The sequence below is a fragment of the Cnephaeus nilssonii genome (genome assembly GCF_951640355.1).
Source record: "Cnephaeus nilssonii genome assembly, chromosome: 6".
NCBI lineage: Eukaryota > Metazoa > Chordata > Mammalia > Chiroptera > Vespertilionidae > Cnephaeus > Cnephaeus nilssonii.
The window spans coordinates 1,649,392-1,664,364 of NC_137077.1; the positions used below are offsets into that span (position 1 = coordinate 1,649,392).

Below are 14,973 nucleotides of genomic sequence, written 5' to 3' on the forward strand. Positions count from 1 at the left end.
GATTGAAATTTCTTTTGAGAGCCAAATTTTTTAAACTTAAACTTCTTCTAACGCCACTTCTTCAAAATAGACTCGCCTAGGCCATGGTATTTTGTGGAAGAGCCACACTCAAGCAGCCAAAGAGCCACATGTGGCTCTCGAGCCGCGGTTTGCCGACCACTGTGCTAGGCTCCAGCAGCGTGTCCTTGGAATGGGGCACACAAACTCTGATTGGCAAACGAGTACCAGGTGTCAGCTTCCATACAATGAGGGCAAACTGGTCTTTTCTTGGCATTCTGAGGAGTTGCCCCCTGAAAAGTGCCTCTCTTTCCTTGGTCCTTAGCAATGCCCAGCCCAGCGGGAGAGTAAAGGCAGCAAAATGTAACATTTACATTAAAAAATAAGCAAGGTTTTCAACCAAACAGTTGAGTAATTGCATTCATTATTTCAACACCAAAATACACCAGGTGGCTGTATTCATCTGGCCCAGATTGATACATGTCAGCCCACCACTACAAACAAATACATAAAATCAAGAAATGTCTGGGTGGTACAAACAGTCGTTGGCAGCAATGACTTGGCCTGGAGGTGCAGACTTGGCTGTGCCATGGACCAGCCCTCAGAACCAGTACTCAGAGACGAAGATGTGGACATTGACGATGTTTCGGTGGGACACCACACCCCTGACCACGTAGTTCATCTCCAGCTTCAGGACAGCGTGAAACGGGCCCACAATGGGCCGCACCTGGCGCACCACACCTGGGGGGAGAGGAGGTGTTTTGGAAGTTAGCAGGGGCCGTAGGAACACGGAGGTCTGGGAAAGGACTTGCTCTCGAGGATTTTGAGAACTTGAAGGGGCCTTAGACCTCATCTCATCCCACTCTGAGCCGGATGCTGAGTCCCCTGCACAGCATCTTCCTCCAAGGTCACCCCGGGCTCGGCTTCCACCTCCGGGGACGAGTGACAGTGAGCTCAACCGCCTTTCCACCGTGCGCAGCTCCGACTGTGCGGGATCTGGGTGGCGGGCTTCGGAGTCAGACGGCTCTGGGGCCACACCAGCTCCTGCTCTCCCCCAGCCCGGGTTCCTCCTCTCCCCCTCTCCCCAAGAGAGGATTTAAGAGCCTAGAAAAGGGCCTGGCATGAGGTACATGCCCAGTAATTACCTGCCCCCTCCCTCCTGCCCACTGTGCCCAGTCTGGACCCTCAGGAGATATAAAGCAGGAGGGATTCTCTTCCCCGTCATATCGAGGACTCCTGTGGGGACCTGGGATCCCCTGATGACTGGGTCACACCCCTCCCCCCTGGGCACAGTCTGGCGTGGGCTCCCCTGTGGCCCCTTGTGGGGCAGTCCCAGGCTCCCCTGCCCCTGTGTCCCCATCAGCACCACCTTCTCCCTCTCCCTCTCAGGCGCACACGGTGCCCACCAACCTCGGTGCCTCGGTTACCCCTGACTTCACTCAGCTCAGGGGCAGAAACGGTGTTACCATGACTCCAGGCGCAGAGGGGTGGAGGGAACTTAAAGGAAAGAGGGACAGGCTGGGGGAGCCTGAGAACTGTTTTAGGTACTTATTTCTACATGTTATTATTATATTTAATGTGCCATGTAATTGTCATGTAAAGATGTAGTATAATCATAAATACAAAGTATATGCAGCTATATAAAATTTATACTTGTATACAAATAATACTTTATTATAAATATACTTGAGGCCCGGTGCATGGATTCATGCACCGGTGTGGTCCCTCAGCCTGGCCTGTGCCCTCTCGCAATCCGGGACCCCTCAGGGGATGTTGGAGAGCCGGTTTCGGCCCAATTGCCAACAGGCCAGGCCCAGGGACCCCACCGGTGCACAAGCCCATGCACTGGGCCTCTAGTATGCATATAAGATCTTTGGTTAATCTCTTCCTGCCCTCCTGCCTCCCCCCTTCCCTCTGAGATTCATCACTCTGTTCCATGTTTCCATGCCTGTGCGTTGAGTGTCTGCCCCCTGGTGGGCAGTGCATGTCATAGCTACCAGTTGAACAGTCTAACAGTCCAACAGTTGCTTAGGCTTTTATACATATAGATAATGTATTTTGCCCGGCCAGAGTGGCTCAGTGGTTGAGTGTCGACCTATGAAGGTCACGGTTCGATTCCTGGTCAGGGCACATGCCCGGGTTTCGGGCTCAATCCCCAATGTGGGACATGCAGGAGGCAGCCAATCAGTGATTCTCTCTCATGGTTGATGTTTCTATCTCTCTCTCCGTCTCCCTCTCTCTGAAATCAATAAAAATATATTTTAAAAATATATAATGTATTTTAAATTTATATAAACTTTTATATGTACCTGTATATTTTGTTTACATAAGTTTATATTAATATATAAGATATATAGCATATGTTGTATAAGACATAGCATAAATTTATATATGAAATATAAATGTCACAATAGAAAATGATTATGTTACTCCCACACATTTAAATAAACATTCCTTGCTCCTGCGGGGGCTGTAATGGTATCAACAGGCAGACCCGCACGCCTCCGGGCACGGCCGTGTGCCGCACCGGGCTGTGTGGAGGGAAGCGATGGCTGCCCTCTGGGCTCATCGGGCGGAGGGAAGAGAAAGCCTCGGGCAGGGAGCGCGCCTCGGGGACGGGCACCGAGTGCCAGCCCGGCCTACGCCTCCCGGGCCTCAACCTCCTCTCTGTGAGGCAGGGGGTCAAGACAGCAACCTTCAAATCACACACACACACACACACACACACACACACACACACACACACCAGGACCGCTGCGTGTCAGAGCCTCCCAGTGTCTGCACGGACCTGGTTCAGTCCAGTGCGGCCGCCGTCGGCTCGGCCGGAGAGCGAGCCGGGCCCCTGGGCTGACAGATGTTACCAGAAAGGAAAGCTCTGAATGTGCAAGGTTGTAGCCAAGGCCTCAGGCTAGGGCGCCGCGCAAGGGTCAGGGTGTGAGGGGCAGGCAGTTCTGGGAACAGTGTCAGCCCCGGGAGAGACGCAGAGGAGGCCGAGGAGGTGGTAGAGGGCTGCTCGGGGCCTCACCCCTCAAGGGAACCAGGACCCTGGCCTGCAGTCTCCTGGCTGCCGCCCCCCACCAGTTCCAGGCCGGTCTCTTCCAGAACCTCCCAGGCCGGTCTCTTCCGGAACCTCCCAGGTTGGTCTCTCCCAGAACCTCCCAGGCCGGTCTCTCCCAGAACCTCCCAGGCCGGTCTCTCCCAGAACCTCCCAGGCCGGTCTCTCCTGGAACCTCCCAGGCCGGTCTCTCCCAGAACCTCCCAGGCCGGTCTCTTCCAGAACCTCCCAGGCCGGTCTCTTCCGGAACCTCCCAGGCCGGTCTCTTCCAGAACCTCCCAGGCCGGTCTCTTCCAGAACCTCCCAGGCCGGTCTCTTCCAGAACCTCCCAGGCCGGTCTCTTCCAGAACCTCCCAGGTTGGTCTCTTCCGGAACCTCCCAGGTTGGTCTCTTCTAGAACCTCCCAGGCCGGTCTCTCCCAGAACCTCCCAGGTTGGTCTCTTCCGGAACCTCCCAGGTTGGTCTCTTCTAGAACCTCCCAGGCCGGTCTCTCCCAGAACCTCCCAGGCCGGTCTCTTCCAGAACCTCCCAGGCCGGTCTCTTCTAGAACCTCCCAGGCCGGTCTCTCCCAGAACCTCCCAGGCCGGTCTCTCCCGGAACCTCCCAGGCCGGTCTCTCCCAGAACCTCCCAGGCCGGTCTCTCCCAGAACCTCCCAGGCCGGTCTCTCCCAAAACCTCCCAGGCCGGTCTCTCCCGGAACCTCCCAGGTTGGTCTCTTCTAGAACCTCCCAGGTTGGTCTCTCCCGGAACCTCCCAGGTTGGTCTCTTCTAGAACCTCCCAGGCCGGTCTCTCCCGGAACCTCCCAGGCCGGTCTCTCCCAAAACCTCCCAGGCCGGTCTCTCCCGGAACCTCCCAGGTTGGTCTCTCCCAGAACCTCCCAGGCCGGTCTCTCCCGGAACCTCCCAGGTTGGTCTCTTCTAGAACCTCCCAGGCCGGTCTCTCCCGGAACCTCCCAGGCCGGTCTCTCCCAGAACCTCCCAGGTTGGTCTCTCCCAGAACCTCCCAGGTTGGTCTCTCCCAGAACCTCCCAGGTTGGTCTCTTCCGGAACCTCCCAGGCCGGTCTCTCCCAGAACCTCCCAGGCCGGTCTCTCCCAGAACCTCCCAGGCCGGTCTCTCCCAGAACCTCCCAGGCCGGTCTCTCCCGGAACCTCCCAGGCCGGTCTCTCCCAGAACCTCCCAGGCCGGTCTCTCCCAGAACCTCCCAGGTTGGTCTCTCCCAGAACCTCCCAGGTTGGTCTCTCCCAGAACCTCCCAGGCCGGTCTCTTCTAGAACCTCCCAGGCCGGTCTCTCCCAGAACCTCCCAGGCCGGTCTCTTCCAGAACCTCCCAGGCCGGTGTCTTCCAGAACCTCCCAGGCCGGTCTCTCCCGGAACCTCCCAGGCCGGTCTCTCCCAGAACCTCCCAGGTTGGTCTCTCCCAGAACCTCCCAGGTTGGTCTCTCCCAGAACCTCCCAGGCCGGTCTCTTCTAGAACCTCCCAGGCCGGTCTCTCCCAGAACCTCCCAGGCCGGTCTCTCCCAGAACCTCCCAGGCCGGTCTCTCCCGGAACCTCCCAGGCCGGTCTCTCCCAGAACCTCCCAGGCCGGTCTCTCCCGGAACCTCCCAGGTTGGTCTCTTCTAGAACCTCCCAGGTTGGTCTCTCCCAGAACCTCCCAGGCCGGTCTCTCCCAGAACCTCCCAGGCCGGTCTCTCCCGGAACCTCCCAGGTTGGTCTCTCCCGGAACCTCCCAGGCCGGTCTCTCCCGGAACCTCCCAGGTTGGTCTCTTCTAGAACCTCCCAGGCCGGTCTCTTCCAGAACCTCCCAGGTTGGTCTCTCCCAGAACCTCCCAGGCCGGTCTCTCCCGGAACCTCCCAGGTTGGTCTCTTCTAGAACCTCCCAGGCCGGTCTCTTCCAGAACCTCCCAGGTTGGTCTCTCCCAGAACCTCCCAGGCCGGTCTCTCCCGGAACCTCCCAGGTTGGTCTCTTCTAGAACCTCCCAGGCCGGTCTCTCCCGGAACCTCCCAGGTTGGTCTCTTCTAGAACCTCCCAGGCCGGTCTCTCCCGGAACCTCCCAGGCCGGTCTCTTCCAGAACCTCCCAGGCCGGTCTCTCCCGGAACCTCCCAGGCCGGTCTCTCCCAGAACCTCCCAGGTTGGTCTCTCCCAGAACCTCCCAGGCCGGTCTCTCCCAGAACCTCCCAGGTTGGTCTCTTCTAGAACCTCCCAGGCCGGTCTCTTCCAGAACCTCCCAGGTTGGTCTCTCCCAGAACCTCCCAGGCCGGTCTCTCCCAGAACCTCCCAGGCCGGTCTCTCCCAGAACCTCCCAGGCCGGTCTCTCCCGGAACCTCCCAGGTTGGTCTCTTCTAGAACCTCCCAGGCCGGTCTCTCCCGGAACCTCCCAGGCCGGTCTCTCCCAGAACCTCCCAGGTTGGTCTCTCCCAGAACCTCCCAGGTTGGTCTCTCCCAGAACCTCCCAGGCCGGTCTCTTCTAGAACCTCCCAGGCCGGTCTCTCCCAGAACCTCCCAGGCCGGTCTCTTCTAGAACCTCCCAGGCCGGTCTCTCCCGGAACCTCCCAGGCCGGTCTCTTCTAGAACCTCCCAGGCCGGTCTCTTCTAGAACCTCCCAGGCCGGTCTCTCCCAGAACCTCCCAGGTTGGTCTCTCCCAGAACCTCCCAGGCCGGTCTCTCCCAGAACCTCCCAGGCCGGTCTCTCCCAGAACCTCCCAGGCCGGTCTCTTCTAGAACCTCCCAGGCCGGTCTCTCCCGGAACCTCCCAGGCCGGTCTCTTCTAGAACCTCCCAGGCCGGTCTCTTCTAGAACCTCCCAGGCCGGTCTCTCCCAGAACCTCCCAGGCCGGTCTCTCCCAGAACCTCCCAGGCCGGTCTCTCCCAGAACCTCCCAGGCCGGTCTCTCCCAGAACCTCCCAGGCCGGTCTCTCCCGGAACCTCCCAGGCCGGTCTCTCCCGGAACCTCCCAGGCCGGTCTCTCCCAGAACCTCCCAGGCCGGTCTCTCCCGGAACCTCCCAGGTTGGTCTCTTCTAGAACCTCCCAGGCCGGTCTCTCCCGGAACCTCCCAGGCCGGTCTCTCCCAGAACCTCCCAGGTTGGTCTCTCCCAGAACCTCCCAGGTTGGTCTCTCCCAGAACCTCCCAGGTTGGTCTCTTCCGGAACCTCCCAGGCCGGTCTCTCCCAGAACCTCCCAGGCCGGTCTCTCCCAGAACCTCCCAGGTTGGTCTCTCCCAGAACCTCCCAGGCCGGTCTCTTCTAGAACCTCCCAGGCCGGTCTCTCCCAGAACCTCCCAGGCCGGTCTCTTCTAGAACCTCCCAGGCCGGTCTCTCCCGGAACCTCCCAGGCCGGTCTCTCCCAGAACCTCCCAGGCCGGTCTCTTCTAGAACCTCCCAGGCCGGTCTCTCCCAGAACCTCCCAGGCCGGTCTCTCCCAGAACCTCCCAGGTTGGTCTCTCCCAGAACCTCCCAGGCCGGTCTCTTCTAGAACCTCCCAGGCCGGTCTCTCCCAGAACCTCCCAGGCCGGTCTCTCCCGGAACCTCCCAGGTTGGTCTCTTCTAGAACCTCCCAGGCCGGTCTCTCCCAGAACCTCCCAGGCCGGTCTCTCCCAGAACCTCCCAGGCCGGTCTCTTCCAGAACCTCCCAGGCCGGTCTCTTCTAGAACCTCCCAGGCCGGTCTCTCCCAGAACCTCCCAGGCCGGTCTCTTCTAGAACCTCCCAGGCCGGTCTCTCCCGGAACCTCCCAGGTTGGTCTCTTCTAGAACCTCCCAGGCCGGTCTCTCCCAGAACCTCCCAGGCCGGTCTCTCCCAGAACCTCCCAGGCCGGTCTCTTCCAGAACCTCCCAGGCCGGTCTCTTCTAGAACCTCCCAGGCCGGTCTCTCCCAGAACCTCCCAGGCCGGTCTCTCCCAGAACCTCCCAGGTTGGTCTCTCCCAGAACCTCCCAGGCCGGTCTCTTCCAGAACCTCCCAGGCCGGTCTCTTCCAGAACCTCCCAGGTTGGTCTCTTCCAGAACCTCCCAGGCCGGTCTCTCCCAGAACCTCCCAGGCCGGTCTCTTCCAGAACCTCCCAGGCCGGTCTCTTCCAGAACCTCCCAGGCCGGTCTCTTCCAGAACCTCCCAGGCCGGTCTCTTCCAGAACCTCCCAGGCCGGTCTCTTCCAGAACCTCCCAGGCCGGTCTCTTACAGAACCTCCCAGGCCGGTCTCTTCCAGAACCTCCCAGGCCGGTCTCTTCCAGAACCTCCCAGGTTGGTCTCTCCCGGAACCTCCCAGGTTGGTCTCTCCCGGAACCTCCCAGGTTGGTCTCTCCCAGAACCACCCAGGTTGGTCTCTCCCAGAACCTCCCAGGCCGGTCTCTTCCAGAACCTCCCAGGCCGGTCTCTTCCAGAACCTCCCAGGTTGGTCTCTTCCAGAACCTCCCAGGCCGGTCTCTCCCGGAACCTCCCAGGTTGGTCTCTCCCAGAACCTCCCAGGCCGGTCTCTTCCAGAACCTCCCAGGTTGGTCTCTCCCGGAACCTCCCAGGTTGGTCTCTCCCGGAACCTCCCAGGTTGGTCTCTCCCAGAACCTCCCAGGCCGGTCTCTCCCGGAACCTCCCAGGTTGGTCTCTTCCAGAACCTTCCAGGTTGGTCTCTTCCAGAACCACCGCCAGCCCTCCTCGTGCAGGAAACAGGACGGGGGCGGGGGCAGAGCACGCGTGGCCCATCAGGGGCTGTGCACACATTAGGACTCGCCACCGGGGCCCCCACCCACCCACTCGACTCCACAGACATGAGGTAGGCGCTGCCACGCGCCAGGCCCTGGGGACCAGCTGGCTGCCTGTGTCCGGGGCCGGGAAGCCTCCCAGTCCCACCTTGTGTCCCCTGGCGCCTGGCCTCCCTCAGCGGTGACCCCCATCTGTCCATGGAGGGAACCTTCACCACGGGCTCCTGCTGCAGGGGCAGGGTCTGCGCCACGCTCATCTCTGTCCCCGTCCCCAGCCCGGGCGGGCAGGACGCACAGGAGAGGCCATGACTGCAGGGGGTGAAGGCAGAGGAAGAGAAGGGAGGAGGGAGGAGGGAGAAGGGAGGACAGAGGAGGGAGGAGGAAGGGGAGGAAGGAGAGAGAAGGAAGAGGAGAGAGAAAGGGGAGGAAGGAGAGAGGAAAGACGGGGCATCAGGCCTGGAGGCCCCACTCTAGGCAGGAAGATGGGACTTGCCCGAAGGCCCCGGGAATGACCATGGAAGGGAGAGGCACGTGGGCACGCCTGCCTCGTCCCCCTGCCTGCTGGGCGTGTGCCGCCCCGCCTGCCAGAGCCCCAGGACACAGGAAAAGGCCGTGGTGCCGAGTTCACCGTGATCATCTTCCAACCTCGAGCTGGCATTTCTGCTCCGGGTCTCAGACGCGCTGGGATTCCTCGGCGTGTCTGTGCCTCTTACGATGTAATTAAGCTTTTTTCCCTTTGAAAAATGTGGGCCCCTCGGGCACTTCACCTTGTCTGTCTCTGCTTGGAAAACTGCCGCTGATGCGCGGGGGACCCGGGCCGGCACAGGGAGCCCCGGGCCGGTGGGGAACGCTGTCGCCTCTGGGGGTCCGTGGCTGGGACCCCCACGCTTCTGCCGCTGAGGCTGCACGTGGCCGTCCGTCAGGTGTGGAGATCAGCCCGAGCCCTCTGGGACGCGGGACACCGATCCGGGGCCGGGGCCGCGGCCTGGGCTCCTCTGTCGCGTCCTCACTGACCACCCGCGTGACCCGGGCCAGTCACCGTCCATTCTGAAGGTCAGCCTCCGCCTGGAAAGGCGCGGGATTCTGACCGGGAAAGCGTACGGATGTGGACAGGGGCGTCCATGTTTTAACAAAGGAGGCGGTGGGGGATTCAAGAGGCCACATGGGCCTCCTGCCAGGGGGACTAACTGAGCTTCTCAAAGGCCGAGACTGGCGTTAGGACAGGCAGAGGGAGGAAGCCACACGCTGGCAGCACAAAAAGGACGGGAAACCACCGCCGCCACCGGAAATCGGGTGCCAGCCACTCTCCCCGCGCCGTGTAGGCCAGAGGCCAACAGCTCTGTCTCTACTGGTCACGCGCGAATTTCTGGTTTGGGCACACGGTAGGTCCTTGGTCCCACGATGTACCTGACACCTAGGAGTCACTGGATCGGCAGCTGTTGAGTGAATGAATGAACTCAACATCAAAGCATAAAGCGAAGTCGGGAAGGTTGAAAAGCATCAGCGGGAATGAGCGTGTTGGTGAAGAACGGACCACAGCCAGGCGTCACCGGGTTTTCCGGTATTGCCGCCGGAGGGAGAGGCCACGCAGGAGCGGCAGGCCTCATGTCGGGCCTCGGTGGCTGCCAGGCAGAGCCCCGAGCAGGAGGGAAGGTGGAGTGTGGGCCTGTTTGGACAAGACGCTGGAATGGAGGACCCAGGAGCTCCGAGGAGACCCACGTGGTCTCGCCAAACTCGGACAGGAGGCCAACCGGGAGTTACCAAAGCGCCACGCGATCTCGGCGAACTTGCCCTGAGAGAGAGGAGGATCCCGCGGGCTCGGGTGACAGCACGGACCAAGGCGAAGGGAAACCAGGAACACGAGGAAACGCTGCAGCACTTACAAGGCAGAGCCCTGGAGGACGAGGACGAGGACGGTGGGCTGGGAAGGGGGCGCCGCAGGGGGCGGGAAGGAGGTCGCTGGGCCCCGTGCGCCCCTGCCACAGGGAGGAGGGAGGCTCCGAGAGCCCACGGCCAGACCACGCAGCTGCCAGGGGCACGGAGGGCCTGACCCAGAGCCCAGCTCTCCATCCACTGCGCCTCCTCCCTCCTCTCGGGGCGACGTGATGGGGGGGAAACTTCCAGAACCCACTGCCCTTGGCGGAGTCATAAGTACGGGGCAAGCGTGGCCGAAGGGATTGCTGGAGCGAGCACATCAGTAACTGGCAGGGAAGGGGCCGCTCGCCCGGCAAACGGCGGCAGGGCCGGGGCGGGCCGTGTCTGGGCCGCATACCTAGAATACCAGCTGTCACGCAGCATGTCCCGGCAGAACTCATCACCCGGCGCTCGCTCATTACAAATGTGCTCCCTGCACGCGTCTCCCGAGAGCCAGACCCGACAGGGAGCGAGTGGGAGGCAGCCCGGGTCCACGTGTCCCCTTGAGCAGGGAGAAAGTGTCAGCTTCGCACCAACTCGCCTCCTCCCACGGGCACCAGCGGCGTCTCCTCCCCCTCCTCTCTCCGCCTCGGCCGCAGTTCAGGCCGGAGGACACCAGCTGCTGGCAGCGTGGGTGCCGAGCCGCAGGGAGTCGGCGCCTGGGCCTCCGCCCCGCCACCGAGCCACACACACGGCCTCCCAGAGGAGGCGGCCTGGGCCGTGTTCTGGAAGGAGACGCCGCCTGATGCACCTGCTTTATTTTCCCGACGTGACCCAACGGTGGCTGGGGGGAGGAGAAGCCCTTTCTCTCCCTCCGTCTCCCCCGCCTGCGCCAGCCCCTCCACCCCCTGCTCTCTCTCCCGCCCCAGACCCAGCCTCATCAGCCCACTCACCCCCTCCTGATGCCCCCACACGGGCAACTCGCACTCCAGTCACCCTCTGCCCCCAACACAGGCCCTCCCGCCCTCTCAGCGGGCCGCGGGCTGCCCGGCCTCACCGCAGCCACTCGGAGGCTGCTGAGTTCTGTTGTCAGAGTGTCTGGGCTCCTCTCTGCTCCACACCCTCCCTGCCTGTCAGGCCTCACGGACTCTCCCTGAAGGCTTCCGCCACCTCCCTCCTCGCCAGCCCCGCACCCTCGCCAGCCTCCCTCCTCGCCAGCCTCGCACCCTCGACAGCCTCCCTCCTCGCCAGCCTCGCACCCTGGCCAGCCTCACACCCTCACCCGCCTCGCACCCTCGCCCTGCAGCCAGAGTCCCCCTTCTAGAACGCAAATCCGATCCTGGGTCCGCTGTGGCTCTGCCCAAAACTCTCCTCACCGCCCAGCCCCCAGCCCCCAGCAGGCGAGGTCACAGCCGCAGGGAGGGTCACCACCATTGGGCTGGACACAGAGGACGCAGGGGAGCCTGGCGGGCCGCACAGGGGCCGCTCTGGGCTCGCTGGAACCCCGGGCGACGCTGAAGTCAGCAGGGCGTGCGATCCTGCAGCCTGCATGCTGGGCCGGTGAGAGAGAGAGAGAGCGAGAGCGAGAGCGAGACAGAGAGAGAGAGAGAGAGAGAGAGAGAGAGCGAGCACAAATGAGCCCCATGGAGGCTCCTGCCTCTAGGAATTCAATCAGTGGGAGAGAAAGTCAAGCTCAAACTCATGGCCATGACTGCATACCCGCCCGCAGCACGGCCGCCCGCACCCCCAGTGTCTCCCCTCCTGTCCTCTCTCCAACGCAGGGAGCTGCTGGGTCTGAGGGCGACGCAGCCGGCACCTGACCGGACTCGCAGCAGCACTGGCGCGGCTCACTCCGCTTCCCCTGGAAACACCTCCTCCTCCGGCGTCAGGGCTCCGAGCTGGGCCTCCCCCCCACACACCCCCCCCCCCCCCCCCCCGCACCCGAGGGCCACGCACCTGCTCCGGCTCCTCTCCTCGCTGCACGCAGCCCAGGTGAGCCCACCGCCCGAGGGCTCTAACGCCATCCACACTACGCCTCCCAGGCCCACTTCTCCTCCTCCGCCTCCCGGGGGTCTGACGAGCACTTCAAACCTCGTGTCCAGAGCGAACTTGGGACCTCCCCAAGGCTGCCACGTCACGCCTTCCTGTCCCAGCTGACGGCACCCCGAGGGTCATCCTGGACCAAATCCAACTCGCCCGCAAAACCGGGCGCTGCCTCCCAGCTATAGCCCGAGCCTGCCTGCTGCTCCCCCGCCCGCCGGAGCCCCAGGGCGGAAGCCGTCACCCCTCCAGCCCGGCCACCGCAACCACCCGCAGGGTCTCCCTGCTTCTAGCCCAGCACCCAGAGGGAGCCTTTACAATAGCAGGTCCCCCCTCCCTCAGCGGGAAAGCCGGAGGCGCCACCACAGCCTCAAGTCCCTGCCTCGTGCCTCTGCTCTGGCTGCACCGGCCTCCTTGCTACAATTCCAACACACCAGGCTCGCCTCTGCCCCAGGGCCTTTGCACGTGCCGTTTCCTCCGTCCCCCAGGGCTTAGACAAATGTCTCTGGCCTCCAGACTTAAAGCTGCTCCCCTACTCACATCTTGCCTCCCCCTCCTCCTCTCCGGCCCCCTAAATAGCACTCTCCACCCGCAGACAGTGTATATATTAGACTTGTCTCCTGTCTGCTCCTACCCTCGGGAATAAAGCGTGCATGAGGTGGCGGTCCGTGTCAGTCTGGTCCCAGAGCAGGGCCTGTCCGCACAGGACATGCGCTGTTGGCTGGAGGAGTGAGTGTGGAGGGTCTGGAGGGGTCCGTGGGCGCACAGGAAAGAGCTGCGCACTCAGCTGGTGGAGCGCATGTGGAAGGGGCTGGTAGCTGACCTGGGCTTTGAGGGATGGCTAGGAGTTTACCACAGGCGGTGAATGTCAAGGCTCAAGACAGGTCCTGGGCTCTGAGTGAATGCTGCTCAGGCCACTGTGGATGCAGCTTGGGCCGGGAGTGGGGGCTGCCCGGGCAGGAGCTCGGAGACTCCCAGCTCTGCTCCCCGGGCCTGTGGGCCTCACTCAGGGGCTCCGGACCGGGGCTGCTCCCCACCAAGTCCTCTGAGAGTCCAGTCCAAATTGGGGGGGGGGGGGGCGCGGGCTGCCTGGGGAGTTATCAGATGTGTGCCTAGGGTGACCCCTGAGAATTCCTGCATCTGTGAAATTGGGGGGCGAGAGCCGTCTTTGTGGGGTTCTGGAGGGACAATAGCTGCCATTTCAGGATGGTTGGCGTCCGTCCGGCATGGCGTGGGCCCTGCCACCTTCAACCCCACCCCTGCTCCATGGGCCCCACAGGAAGCAGGAGGTGTTTGTCCTCCCCTCAACCCCCCCCCCCGAGACCCCGCTGCCCCCTGCCCCCTCCCCCCAACTCCCCAGGGACACCGCCAGCCTCCAGGTGAGGTCGGCCTCGGCCCATCCCGGGCCTGGAGGCAACCGGGCTGTCACCTGGGGAACCACTTGGCTGCTGGCCAGGGTGCGGCCCGGGGCGAGGGGCTGGGCCTGCGGAGGGAGAGAGCCCCTAATCCCCGGGATTTGCCGTGAAAGCCGGGACACGGGCGTCACTCAGCGCCCGGCAGGGGCGGCCGCGCTGTTGTTTTAGGTGGAATTTCTGAATCTCGTGCGTAACGTGCGCTGATCCCGGGCCGAGCTCGCCGAGTCGGAGGCAGGACGGGGTCAGCCGCGCAGGGTTAACCCCTTACGAGGTAATGACTTTACAGAGCAGATCCGGGCCTGCTCCCTGGGCCGCCTGGTGGTGGTCTGACGCCGGGAGTCTGGGCAAGCAAACCCTTGGCGCGGCCAGAGGCCTGGCGTGGCAGGGGCGGAGGGGCAGCTGGGCTGACGCCCTCACCCACAGGCCCCGTCCCGGGCCGCTGTGCACGTGGAGCGGGTTGCGGGCCGCACACAGACGAGGCTGCGAGTGTACCCCCGGTTTGCACTGCCCAGCCTCCTCAGCTACACACAGCAGCCCTGCCACTCGTGTCTACCCCCCCCCCCCCCCCCGCCCCGGCTCTCTCTCTCAGACACTCACAGGGAGGGGCCTTCCCTGAAAACCAGGCCGCTCCTCTGCGGACCTCAGGACCCTGGGAAGCCAGTCGGAGCTTTCACAGGGGGATCTGGGGCTCGGCCCACACCTGTTCCCCGGCACCAGCAAGGGCTCGGCCTGGAGCAGGAACCGATGTTCTTGTGGGCGGAGCGAGATAACGCAAGGGTATGGGACCTGGGAGGCATGGCCTCCACCACCTGCGTCCGGCTGGGCCCGCCTGGCCAGCCCGGGCCACAGGCCGTGCCTGGTGGGTAGCCCTCAGGTAGCCGGAGCCACTGTGGGGCGAAGGGTCCTGGCTCGCGCCCTGTGCCTCCTCTGGCCTGCTGTCCCTCCGGGGCTCCCAATGGCGTTCTCACCATGGCTCACCCGTCCCCCTAACAATGCACCGGCGGTGTTAGGGGGACAGAGGCTGCCTCCTCACCCAGCACTAGCAGATGTCAAGAGGCATCGCAGCACAGATGGAGCAGACGGAACAGGTGAGCCGTTCACTGGCGAGTCCTGGTGCCCTGCGGGCCTGCCCGCCCCTGGACCACTCAGAGCCGCCCGAGCCCCGGTCTCCAGGGGACACGTTAGGGGAAGGCCTGGCGCTTTTGGGGCGCTTCCTTCTGTTACTTGGGGGTTAGTGAACACGCAGCCTCCGGGTCTGGAGGTTGGGACCCTCGTTATTTTTTCTGGGACACCGGACGCTCAGCAACGTTGCCCGACCAGCGCCCGCGTCCACGGCGCCAGCTCTGGGTGCTCGGGGAGGACCAGGCTCTAGGCCGCTCTGCCCCCCAGCACTGAGGTGCCCGGGCAAGCCTCCTGCCCCTTCTGGCCCTCACTCCCTCATTTGTTAACGGGGTACCCCCCTGTCACAGAGTTGTGGGGGTGACAACACACCTCCTCCTCGTACTCACGACGTGTCAGTCGCTCCTTCACATACGGTGAGTCCCAGCTTAGACCTCACCTCCTCCAGGAGGCCTGCCTGGCCCGGGGCCCAGTGCCCGGTGCCCGGTGCCCGCACAGGGCGTGGCCTGGAGCAGCAGGTGTTGAGCCCACACGCGAGCAGGTGGGTGTCCCTGCGGGGGTGCTGCAGGCGCTGGGCTGCGCGTTGGCTCTCAATGGGCCGGCCGCCCAGGCCCCCACCCTCCCTGTCTGCCCGATACAGGGTTTCTGTCTAAGCGCCGCTTGAAGCGCATCGCGAAGAACAAGTCCCCCAGCGCCCCGGCCGCGGCTTTTCAGGGGCCCGGTCTCGGGAAGGAACCTCTCAGCTCCCTCGGCCAGGGAGACGACCCAGCCGTCCCGGAGGCACTCGTGAGGGCAGAGCAGGGTGC

At 63.2% G+C, this 14,973-nt stretch overlaps 1 protein-coding gene across 1 annotated transcript in view; it reads right to left on the reverse strand.

Moving 5' to 3' along the window:
- Positions 1-403: 403 nt before the first annotated feature.
- FBLN1 (fibulin 1) overlaps positions 404-14,973 on the reverse strand; it is a 69,992-nt gene continuing 55,422 nt past the window's right edge. Inside the window, exon 17 of the mRNA XM_079774933.1 lies at positions 404-738. Within this exon, the coding sequence (XP_079631059.1) occupies positions 599-738 (140 nt within the window). The 3' untranslated portion in view covers positions 404-598. The remainder of the gene's footprint in view (positions 739-14,973) is intronic.